The sequence below is a fragment of the Rhinolophus sinicus genome, linkage group LG01 (genome assembly GCF_036562045.2).
Source record: "Rhinolophus sinicus isolate RSC01 linkage group LG01, ASM3656204v1, whole genome shotgun sequence".
Taxonomy (NCBI): Eukaryota; Metazoa; Chordata; class Mammalia; order Chiroptera; family Rhinolophidae; genus Rhinolophus; species Rhinolophus sinicus.
Genome location: NC_133751.1, coordinates 9110980 through 9123279, shown reverse-complemented (window position 1 = coordinate 9123279; position 12300 = coordinate 9110980). Strand labels below are relative to the sequence as shown.

At 41.9% G+C, this 12300-nt stretch overlaps 1 protein-coding gene and 1 long non-coding RNA gene across 2 annotated transcripts; one reads left to right on the top strand and one right to left on the bottom strand.

Moving 5' to 3' along the window:
• Window positions 1-2560: 2560 nt before the first annotated feature.
• SMIM34 (small integral membrane protein 34) lies at window positions 2561-7556 on the bottom strand. Its single transcript, XM_074325689.1, has 3 exons — window positions 7471-7556; window positions 7060-7199; window positions 2561-4270 (listed from the first exon to the last, which is right to left on the bottom strand). Exons 2-3 carry the CDS (start codon window positions 7064-7066, stop codon window positions 3858-3860), a joined length of 420 nt encoding a protein of 139 aa, XP_074181790.1. The 5' UTR covers window positions 7067-7199; window positions 7471-7556; the 3' UTR covers window positions 2561-3857.
• Window positions 7557-7570: 14 nt separating this feature from the next.
• LOC141570095 (uncharacterized) lies at window positions 7571-12185 on the top strand. Its single transcript, XR_012493978.1, has 3 exons — window positions 7571-7690; window positions 9765-9879; window positions 11042-12185. It is a non-coding gene; the product is annotated as an uncharacterized LOC141570095 (long non-coding RNA).
• The last annotated feature ends 115 nt before the right edge of the window (window positions 12186-12300 follow it).

The window sequence follows — 12300 nt, the reverse complement described above, 5'->3', positions numbered from 1 at the left end:
CCAACTCTGGCACCAGATTTAAGCCAGTGAGCACATTCCACTCCCCACCCGTTGCATGGCTCAGGGATGTGCTTGTGACGTAAGCAGTTCCCCAGTAAATCTCAAGATTCTTGCTTGGACTTCTGGGCACCCAGTCTCCAAGAGGGGGCCAAACTTTTTTCCCTGTATCTCTCTTTCCCTAGGAGCAAATCTGTCCTCTGTTCTTTGTGCAAAAAGCCTCACCAACAATTGTAGGGGGTGCAGCCTGGGCTCCAGCTGGATCCCCCACCCCTTTCCAACTAGTTTTACAAGGCAGAGGATGTGGGATAACGGGTCCTGCCAGGCATAGAGAAGTGGCAACTCCCTCTGCATTTCATACTAATAAAGACATATGTACATGAAAGTTCTTATTGGGGCCTTGATGGCAGTTTTGGGCAGAAGACACGAGATAATCAGGGTTTCAAACAATCCAGGAAGAACATGACTGGGGGCAGACATCTCATCATCTCCCTGGCAAATAATAATTGCAATAATGTTACTCTCCAAAGAATTTTAGGATTTGTGCGTACATGAAAGCAACACAGAAATCCATGACACTGAAGTGATGTGGCTTAATTTGACATTTACAGCTTTCACTGGAGACTCATCATCAACATAATCCTGCTGGTTGGTTTCACCTTATTAAATTTTCCAATGCGTTAAATTGTATCACTAATGCTGAGGGTGGATAATATAAATCTATTTTTGTGCCCTGACCTGATGTTTATTGATCAATTTTTAAGTTCTGTCATAATATATTGTTTCGAATTACCAATGCTTTGGGCGTGCTTTTCTAATAAAGAGTTCATAGCCTGTGCAAGACTTCCCTTCTGTGCCACACTGATGTGGTCACTCCCCCAGCTTTGGGAGGAGAAGTCTTATGTGGGAGGAGCAGTGGGGGGCGGGTGGTGGATGTCCATATGCTATGCAGGCCCTAAGGGAAGCCACGGTGCCTCCTGAAAGTGACCCCCCTGAACCTCCCGCTCTGTAGGAGGCACTTATTTTCATGCCAGGTCTCTCATGAGCTGTCGTTCTGGAGTCCTTCCTTACATCATCCCCTCCACCACACTCTTTCTGACCAGGGTTACCTGCTACCGGACCTGCTCCCACAAGACCCTGACTCACCTCCAGGTTTGCTCCTGTTGCCCTGCCCTATAAGTGGTCCCTTGACACTGTTTTCTCCAGGAGACTGTGCTTCTCTGTATCCTTGGCCCTAGTACAGTGAGTGCCTGAGCCGTTGCATGTCTGTGACATAAGAAACATGTATTTGGTCTTTGTCCCCAGTCCTTAGCATGGAGTTTCTGAAACCCTTGGCATTTCCTGAACGATAGAGGTATCTTTTACTATTCATAATGAGGTGCTTTCAACCATACCTGAGCTTATGCTAATAAGTCGACTCTTGGTGGGACCCTAGATGGCTGCAGGCCTGTCGCCAGAGGAATCAAACTGTTTTTAGAGGATTGGAGATTTTAGCCCCATCCCCTGACCTCTAGGGAGAGGAGAGGCTGGTGATTGAATTAATCACCAATGGCTAGTGATTTAATCAACTATGCTTACTTGCATAAAAGCTCGTAAAAAGGGTGACTCACAAAGCTTCTGAATTGGTGAACATAGGAAAGTTCTGGGGGGTGAGGGGTTGGCCCGATGGAGAAAGCATGGAAGTGCCACACCCCTTTCTACATATCTTGCCCCATGGGTCTCTTCCATCTGACTGTTCCTGAGTTGTGTCCATTATAATAAACTGGACATCTAGTAGGTAAAGTGTTTTCTTCAGTTCTATGAGCTGTTCAAGCAAATTATCGAAACTGAGGAGGAGGTCATGGGAGCCTCTGATTTATGGTCAGTTGGTCAGAAGTACAGGTGACAGCCTGGGACTTGAGACTGGCATCTGAAGTGGGCGCAGTCTTGTGGGACTGAGCCCTTTCTGAGCAGTTAGTGTCGGAATGGAGTTGAATTGTAGGACGCCCAGCTGGGGTGTGGAGAGTTGGAGAACTGGTTGTTGGTGTGAAAAACCCACACATTTTGTGTCACAAGCATTGTGAGTAAAAACAGCTTAGAATGCCCTTAGCAAGTGTCTGGGGAATCACATGGTCAAGATAAGAACTACGTGCACTGTGCTAATGTAAAGTAGTACTTTGATAGGGCTGCTAGGAAAAGATATCCTGTCCTATAAGCATATAAAACATATCCTGCCCTATAAGCTTATAAAACAATCCTAACTTTATAAACAAACCAAAACTTTTGTTGGAGAACCCATGAGATGATGATACGGTAAATATGAAAGAAAGAAAAATACTTGGAAGTGTATCTCACCCTCCAAAAATAAAAGCTTGGGGTTTAATTCTGACCTTTATGAAATTGTGGGTCTGGTTGTAGACCACTGTCTGCAGACAGGGGAAAATAATATTTCATTTGTAGTCCAGTGGACATCTCCAAAAGCTGAACTGGATGAACTTCAAAGAAATTGGTACAAAATACAATTTTTCTCTTTGCTTGCTGAAAGCCACAGCTAATCACAGTCTCTCTAAATTGATCAGTCATCTAGGCAAGAACTGATTTATTTTTTAGGTAGAGACAAGTGTATAAGTGTCAAATACTTATAAAACATTGGAATGAATCATACAATGTTTAAGGTAACAAAACTTAAAAGTGACTACATTAAAACTTGAATCTCAAGGACCTGCTTCAGAGCACAGGGCATCAACTGTTAGACAGGTGGGTTTTCCTGTAGAACAAGGTAATACAGCCATTGCTTACAGACTAATTACCAGTAGACTAGTTGTTTCTTGTTCCACAAAGTCACCACCACCATCCCCACCAACACCAACACCACCAACACTGCCATCACCATCACCAAAATCAACCATCACCACCAACACTACCACCACCACCAAAATTAACCACCATTACCACCACCAGCACCACCATCAAAATCAACCACCACCAGCGCCACCATCAGTATCAGCCATCATTCCCATCACCACCAACTCCAACACCATCACGAGCATCAGCATCATCATCACCATCCCCACAAGGCCTATATTTACATATTTATTTTACTTTTCAAAATACATTCATATGCATGATCTCATTAGTTCTTATCTGCTTTGTAAGATTGGCAGAACTGTCCATTATTAGCCTGATTTTTTCTGTAAGGAAACTAAGGTGCAGAGATGTGAAGTGCTGTGTTCAAGGACGCCATAGTGGTTCATAATGAAACCCAAACTAGAGTTTGGTTCTTCTGACTCCAGAACTAATGCTTTTTTCCAACAGCTCCCACTCTCAATGAAAATGAAGAACTTCTGACTAACTTCTGATATTAACTTTGGTTCTATACTCCAGTCAGAGTCTTTAGAACGCATGGCCCTTTTGGACCATATATCCCAACACCCACATGTCCCAGGTGTGCCACTAACCACTCAAAGTTCATGTAACCCCTAGAAGTTACATTTTTCATCCAGGGCATCTGACTCCAAATTCAACCTTCTTTCCATGACAAGAGGCCACCTTCATGTATTCCCAGGAGTCTTTTAGATTCCTCTGAGTACAGTGGATGTCCCACACACTTCCCTGGACCACAAGTTTTTCCATTGAAGGGAGGGTATGACTGGAAGTCAGTGCCCCTGCTTTCTAATCTCAAAGCATCAGAAAGCCTGGGAAGGAAACAAGATGCTGGCTTTGGTCACACCCCCATCTGCCCAAAGTGCCCATGGCTCAGTGATGCTCTTCTAGCCCCAAGAAAGTTCTTGGCTCCTGTCTCAAGGTTCCAGGTAAACCCAAAGCTGCTCCCACCACAAGAAAGTTGGGCCCTTTCTATGGAGGCCTCCTTGCCTTGACTTTCAAGGGATGCTTTGGATTTCAGTTTGGGGTCCACTGTTCCCACACATGGTCCCCAGGCTGGCCTGGTTAGGCTGCAGGACAGCTCTGTTGCTAATGGTCAATGAGGAGCATTTGGCTATCTTGCTTTGGAGTCCTTTTATTTTCAGTTCGGAGGTCAAATTTGAGTAATAAATATCTTCCAAGGACTTATCGTTCTTTCTGAGGATGTTGCTGGCCAACCGGAAGAGGAAAATCACTCCATAGATGCCAATTATGGTGAGGATATACCAGGCGGCACTGGTCCCATCTGGAAGCTTCAGGGCCCGGGTAGAGTTGGTACCATTTCTCCCCTCCATGTAGACCCTCAGCAGGTGCCCCAGGACATTGCTGGTCTGGGTCTGGTTGGTGCCTCCCTGAGGAGTCCACTTGGTCACTGAGAAACAGAAAGATCCAGATAAAACCCAGCATCCTGGGCTGAGGGCTGCCTGGCCAAGCCAGTGACAGCGTGGTCCTCACATCAGTGGGAAACATGGAACTGCTGGAAGAGACTTCCTTTGTTGAATGAGCAGGAGGCTAGCAACAGACATGTCATCATCTATCTATCTATCTATCTATCTATCTATCTATCTATCTATCTAATCATAAAATATACATATTTTTTAAATCAAAAGAATTTAAAATACCCAGTCCTTGAATAGGAGATACAACATCATAAAGATGTCAGTTGTCCCTAAAATAATCTACACAACTAATATAATTGCAATAAACAGATCAGTAGAATTTCTTTGTAAAATAGACAAACTTTGCATACTGAAAAATCAGCTGTCAAGACTAATTAGGAAGAATGTGAGAAAAAGAGTGATGAATGGAAATTAGCCCAGCCAGAAACTTAAAACTAACCACTCAGGGAAAATAATTTAAATTTTTTTGGAATGAATAAATATTTTCTTCTCCAGAGTCCAACTCTCCCTAAAAAGTCTCCCCATAAAAACACAATAGCTAAAACTCTGTGATACATAGACAGGTAGACCAATGGAACAGAGTAAAACACCATTAAAAGGTTAGGAATTGGAATTTGGTAGGTAATAAATGGACAGTCCTACTCAGTAAGAAAAAAGATGGATTCAACAAGTAATATTGGAGCAATATAGCATTGGGTCCACATCTCTCACCTTATTTCCAAAAAACAGTGCAGAGAAATCAAAGATTTTAACATTAAAAAAAAGAAATAATTTCAAGTACTAGAAAAAAGCATGGTAGATTTTTTCCTTTATCATCTCAGAGTGGGATATTCCTTTCTAAGCCTAACACAAAAATTCAGAGGATGAAAAAGAAAGAAAATGTTAAATTCAACTACATAGAAAATGTTAAAGTTATTACCTACTGTGAAAACAAAAGACAAATCACAATAATCACTAACTTGCTTAATAGCTTTCAGTTGTATAAGAAAAAGTTCAAAACTCCAGTAGAAAAATATGCCAAGGATACGGACAATTACAGAAAAAGAAATGGACCTTGAACATGTAAAAAGCTTCTCAATATTACTTATAATAAGAAAATTGCAAATTAAAACTACAACAAGATAACATTTTATTATCTATCAGTTTTGCAAATTTATGATGCTTTAGAATACACTGCGTGGATATGCCTGCAGCATTATCAGGCCTTTGTTTAATTGCTGGTGAGATCGTAAATTCATACAACCAATCTGAAGGGCATGCTGACATTAAACTGCACTTACCTTTGATCCAGCCATTGTACGTGTAGGAATTTATCTTAAAGATGCACTGGAATATGTTTGAAACAATGTATGTTTGAGGTTAGTCATTGCAGCACGATGACTAATGCTTAAGACCAGCCTGAATAGTATCCGTTTAGGGGATGGTTTAATACATTTTGGAACCTCCATGCACTGGAGTACTAAGCAGCCATCAAAACCAATAAAGAGGATTTTTTTGTGCTAAATATTAATAAATGGAAAAGTAATTCAACTGCGAAATAGTGTGAAATCATATATGTAAGCAAATGGGGGATATGTTATCTGTTTGAAGCACAGACGTATTATCTTTGAGAGACTATACAAGAAATTGGTACCTGTGGTTGCCCACGGGGAAGAGAATTAGGGGAAGGGGAATGTACTTTTCACTGATGCCCTTTTGTACATTTTTACCATGTGCATTTATTTCAAAAAGAAATTAATTTTAAAAAGGAAGCGTACAAGTGGGCACTTCTCTGGTCTCCTTGGCGAAGTGCCCTTGGGTAAAGACGCTGTGTGCCCTTCCAAGACCAGATGATTAAGATCTTAACTGCTGTTTAATTCAAAACTGTTTTCTGTCCTAGGGAAGCCTGTGAAAATGAAATGATGGAAGACAGAGAAGCAGCACATAAAACTGTGGGACATTTCCCCATGGAGCTTTACTGTTTCAAATCCCCACTTCTTATTCTACGTGAACACAGATGTATTCAGACATGTCATAGGATAAATCGCACAGCTTGCTGCTGGGTAGACCGAAGGTGCTCCATAAATGCTGTCTATTTGATGTTTGTTTGTTGCTAACTCATTTTGCTAATGCAAGATTCAGAGAGGCTGGTATGTTTTATTATAGTTAATTGTCAGAATGAATGCATAATCTTATTACTTTTAGATGAAGGGAGAAACCATTTAAAAATCACTGTACAAACCACATGTAACTAAGCCCAAATTAACAGATTTAATTATATAAAATTTGTCACTCATGAGAAACCCTACAACAATCAGGAATTTTACACCACAGTTGGTGGAATGTTTGAGAAGTTTAAGTAGAGAGGGAAAAATTCCCATAATTATTTAAAAAAACATCGTAAACTTAATTAGGGCAAGAGAACTCGTTTAAACTCAGAGCACATGTATAACCTCAGAGAACTTTCTGTGAATTGTTATAGAATGACATGACATGTTCAAACACATACAAAATTCACACAACTAAAATTGCAGAACATTAAGTTATTTTAAAACCAGTCCATTTTCCACATTAAAAAAACTCACTATATTAAGTATTGAAGTACATTGTTCTTTATTTTTTTCTTAAAAAATAAGAGTAACTTAGGTTGTATCTTAGAGGATAAAACACGTCTTGTAGAAGAGACAAACCTTTTCGTCTGTGCCATTTTGCACTTGTAATGACGTGAAATGTGTACGTAATTCTAGAACTGCCCATCCTTGAATCATAGCAGAATACTTACATTCCATGAGGTGGTCTTTTCTTTTGACTCCTGGGGAGGCAAGTTTAAGCAGCTGCCATGGAAAGGTGAGAAGATGAAAGGGAACGCCTTCTCCTTGCAAATGGTCACAGTCTCACTGAAGTCAGGCTGCACTGAGGGTCCTGAGCAGGGAGTAACGTGATACCCCAAAAAGTTAAGGCAGTACCAAATAGAAAGCAATTGGATGAATTGTCTCTCATTCAATTACTCAGAGGATCTAAGTTGATCTGTCTTTTGTTGGCTCAGAATAAAAGCACTTCCTGGCTCTGGCTTGTTGAGAAGGTCGAAAGCAAAAGAATTGTTTAAAAACATGCTGGTACCAAGGATTCTTCTGCCTTCCCAGGTCCCACCCAGCCTTGTGGTGGTGGCAAGCTTTCCCCAAGGTTGTCTCACCAGCTTATAGCCTGGATGGTTCCCGAGTTCTCTTGTTTTGCATCTGTTGCAGGTGTGGCAGAGGGTCAGGTGTGCAGAGACCTGTTGTTATAGGGCCAGGAAACTCCATGCACAAGAGTCACCAGCTTCCTCTTGGATTATTTCCTGGTTGAGGAAATCCAGACCGGAAGGAGCAGGTGCAGGAGGACACAGCCGAGGGGCCTCGGGTTCCCCTTCGGAGGTCAGTGAGCGATGGGCTCGTGGGCCAGGCTGTGAGGGGTGGCGCTTCTCTTTCCCATACCCCTGACTCCCAGACCACATTGGAATCAAAGTAGATCTGTTCTAGCACTTTCCAGCGCCCAAGTAAGAATCCGGGGAAAAAGGGAACTAAGGCAGGACAGCTTGGAAGATTTTGGCAGGTTCCATGATGCATCCATTATTCCCAGCCCCATTTCTCCTAAATCCTCCCTAATATGACCACGACCTGCCAAACTTGTGAGGGTTGTTAGTTTTTAAAATGTAATTTGATGAAATTTCCACCAGTGGGGGAATAGATAAGTAAATAATAAAGTAGGCCATATGATCCAGCAATTCCATTCCAAAGTATATATTCAGGGGAAATGGAAACATACATCCAGACAAAACTTGTATACAAATGTTCATAACAGCATTATTCATAATAGCTAAAAAGTGGAAACAGCTCAAATACCTATCAACCTATGAATGAACAAATAAAATGTGGTTTATCCATGCAATGGAATGTTATTTGGCAATAAAAAGAAATGAAGTATTGATACATGTTACAACATAGATGAACCTTGAAAACACTATGCTATGTGAAAGAAGCCAATTACAAAGGACAGTATGTTGTATGCTTCCATTTATATGAAATATCAAGCAAAAATAGATAAATCTATAAAGACGGAAAGTAGATTAGCTATTGCCTAGAGCTGAGGGGGAGGAGGGGGGTGATAATTAAAGGTGCAGGGTGTCTTTTTGGGGATAACAAAAGTGTTCTAAAATTGATTCTGGTGCTGGCTGCACAACTCTGTGAATGTATTAAAAGCCACTAAATTGTACACTGTAACAGTGGATTTATGTATGTCAATTATATTTTAATAATTATAATTTAATATAGGTATACAATGGAGCACTGTGCAGCTGTGAAAAAGAATGAGGAAGTTATTTGTGTACTGCTGTGTAAAGAGCTCCAAGATATATTATTGTTGAGTGAAAACAACCAAGAAAAGAGTATGCTACCATCTATGCAAAAAAGTAGGGAGAAAATCATATAGATCTGATTTTGCTTGTATAGGCATTGAAAAGCCGCTTTAAGGATGGCCGGGAAGGTAAGAACAGGAATTACATGGGGTGGAGAAGAACTGGGCAGATGGAGGGCAAGAGTAGGAGGAAGAATTCTCACTGTGTATTCTTTATGCTTTAAAGAATTTTAACTATGTGTCGTGTTACCTATTAATAATAAATACACCCATTAATTAAATGTAAATCTTTGTTAAAGTTCTATTTAGGCTCTTGCTGTCTCTTGCTATGGGATGGCTGGACCACGGCATTCAGGCTCTGCCATACAGACAGGGGTTTCCAACATTGACCGTGTGAGGTGAGAAGGGGCAGCGTGGAGGCCCCAGATGATAAAGGACAAAGGCAGTGACAAGAGCTAGGAGTGGGCTGTGGTCCCAGCTGTGCCCTTGCTGTGTGACCCCAGGCAAGTCCCCTGCGCTCTGAGATGCAGTTTCCTCCTCTGCAAGGTGGAGGAGCCGCAGATCCGGTAGCCTCTAGTCCCAGGAAAGCAGGGAGGAAGCCTGGGGAAGGGCCACTCCTTGTGGAGGTGTCTGAATTGGAGAGCTGCCAACACAGGCACCTCAGGAGAGGAAGGGCTCAGCCGGGCAGATGGGCCCAAGAGCTGGAGAGTGTGCCATCTGTGAAGTCGTAAGCTGTTGACATTCGGTTCAGGAGGATGTGGGGAGTGATAAGCTCCAGAAAACTAGGGAAAACATAAGGAAAGATGACCTTTGTCTCATCGACCCTGGAAACGGGCACTAAGGTTAGGGAATAGTTCTGTGACAGGTGCTTTCCACGTGGTTTCTGCTTCTAGAATCTCTGCAAGGCAGGAATATTGTTTCCACTTGAAGGCAGGGACACTCAGGCTCAGAGAAGTGACATGCCCAATGTCACACAACTCGTAGGTGCCAGAGCTGGAATGTCTGACACCAAAGGTATTCTCCCTCCACACCCTGAATGTCACCTTCAGGCTGGACCCAGGGTCCCATGAATAATCCCGAGTGCTTGCCCTACAGGTTGAATTGTAGACTGTCACTGCTGAAGCATATCCATGACCTTGAAACCCTCCCTGTTGGTCAAAATTATATTATGACGTTAGAAGACAGGATAATGGATATCTTTCAGCTGAGGGTAAGTGACTAGAGGGGGCATAGAGGGTGCTAGGCACAGTCCGTTTCATGGGTTTGTTCCGTTTGGGGCTCTTCATAGAACTGTACACCTATGTGTGGTGACTTTTTTGCATGCATGCTGTACTACAATGTAAACCTCGTCTTATTTTTTGTTGTTGTTTGTTTGTTTTTTGTTTTTGTTTTCTGTTTTAACACAGAGAGCCCTGATAGGCAGTAGGAAAATAAAGTTTACAGTTTGTATAGAAAGATACAAGTGCTCTTTTTAAAAAGTATTTTCTATTCTGCCACGGCTGTGGCCACATGGTACCATCTAATGTAAACTGCCATGTCCCTGGGAGTGGGAGGTAGTCGCAGGGCAGGGAAGCTGCCTGCCTTTGTGTGCAGTGTGATGGCGTGAACTGCTTATCATTTCCAAATGCTTACATAACAGTCAAATGGAACAACTTGTACCACCACAAGGGCCAAGAATTTCCTTCCTACTTGTGTATATCTCCTTAGGCCTTCTGGTTCAGTCTAGACAAATACTGACCTAAACGCAATCATGCAAAGCCACTCACCCAGTAAATATTTGTCTGAGCTACAGTTCTGGGAGAAAGGACCCCAATACTGCCTGGCTTCTTTGACGTTCAAGACTGAACTCTCCCAGAGGGCCATGACTTTTTAATTTCTGGTGCACTCCAGAGACAGTCAACTTTGAAGATGTCTCCATTGGAAGCAAAGGTGGCAATGATGTAGATTCGATTCTCTGAAAAAAATGAGGAAAAAATAAAAAGAAACAAGGGCTTTTGAATTTCAAGGTGTCAGAGCTGGCATTAAAAAATGTCAATAAACAAATGCTCATATCCACAGTTGGCATTGTTTCTAAGGAGTATTTTCAGGGTAGACCTCACTACCAACTCTGACACCCTCAACCTAAAAGGACATTAAAAATGATGACCATTTAGGAATTCAGCCGACAGCAACCAAGCTTCTTTCTTGCCCCAGTTCAGACAAAGGACGCTCGCTGCCCCAACTGGTCAAGAACACAGATTCTGGATGTTTCTGCCTCTGCAGGGGGTACAACCTTTTAGAGGACTTTTAAAAGATGGTTTGCATATTTAAAAATCTTTCATTTATATGTCATTCTTGCCTTTTAACTTTATTATTGTCTCCTCTGCATTTAGGGACTTTAATGTCACTGCCTAGCTCCAGGGAGGTGCAGAAGGAAGTTGACAGCCTTTGAAATTGGAGGACCAGAAAAAGATGGAAGCCAATGGATTCAAGAGATATTTAGAAAGTAGAATGCACAGAACTTCATTAGTTTGTGCAGTAGGTTGAATGATGTCTGCTGTGAATGGAATTGTCTCCCCCCAAAATTCTTACGTTGAAACCCTAACCTCCAGTGTGCTGGTGTTTGGAGGTGGGGCCTGTGAGACATGATGAGGCTTAGACGGGATAGGGAGGGTGGGGCCCTCATGATGGGATTAGTGCCCTTATAATAAAAGTCACCCAGAGAACTTGCTTCCTCTTCTATCTCGGCATTGTGAGGACACAGTGAGGTGGTCGTCTGCAAGCCAGGAAGAGAACTCTCACCGATACGAAATCTGCCAGCACCTTGGTTTGGATGCCTAGATTCCAGAACCATGAGAAATACATTTCTGGTGTTTAAACCACTCAGTTTGTAGTACTTTGTTACGGTAGCCTGAACAGATTGAGACAGTGTTTCTCCAAAAGGTATGTCCACCTGGAACCTCAAGTATGACCTTATTTGGAGTAACGGCCTTTGCAAAGGTAATTAAGAAAAAGAGCTCAACCATCTTGAATTAGAGTAGATCCTACATCCAAAGGTGATATTCTTATAAGACAGAAAAGGAGAAGACACATGGAGACACAGGAAGAAGGCCATGTGAGGGCAGACGCAGAGACTGGAGTGACGTTCCTACAAACCAAGGAATGTCATGAGTCTCCAGAAGCTGGAGGAGGTGAGGAAAGTCATACTATTTAGCAGTACACACACATGAACTTTGAAAGCATTATGCTGAGTGAAAGAAGCCAGACACAAAAGCCACATATTGCATGATGCCATTTATATGAAATTTCTGGAAAAGGCAAAATTCCAGAGACAGTGGTTACCTGGGGTGAGAGGTGGGAGTAGGAATTGATGAAAACAGGAATGAGGGAAATTTTTGGGCTGACGGAAATATTTAAAAACTGGATTGTGGTCATGGTTCACAGTTGTACACATTTATGAAAATTTGTCAAACTCTACTGTTACAACGGAGAGATTTTATGGTATGTAAATTATATCTCAATAAAACTGCTTTTAATTTTAAATTAAGTATCTCATTTCAGATTTTTGGAAAAGAATAACAAAATAAACCTAAAGAAAGCAGGGGGGAAATGATTAAAAAGGATGAGAGCAGAATTTAGATACCAGAAAAAC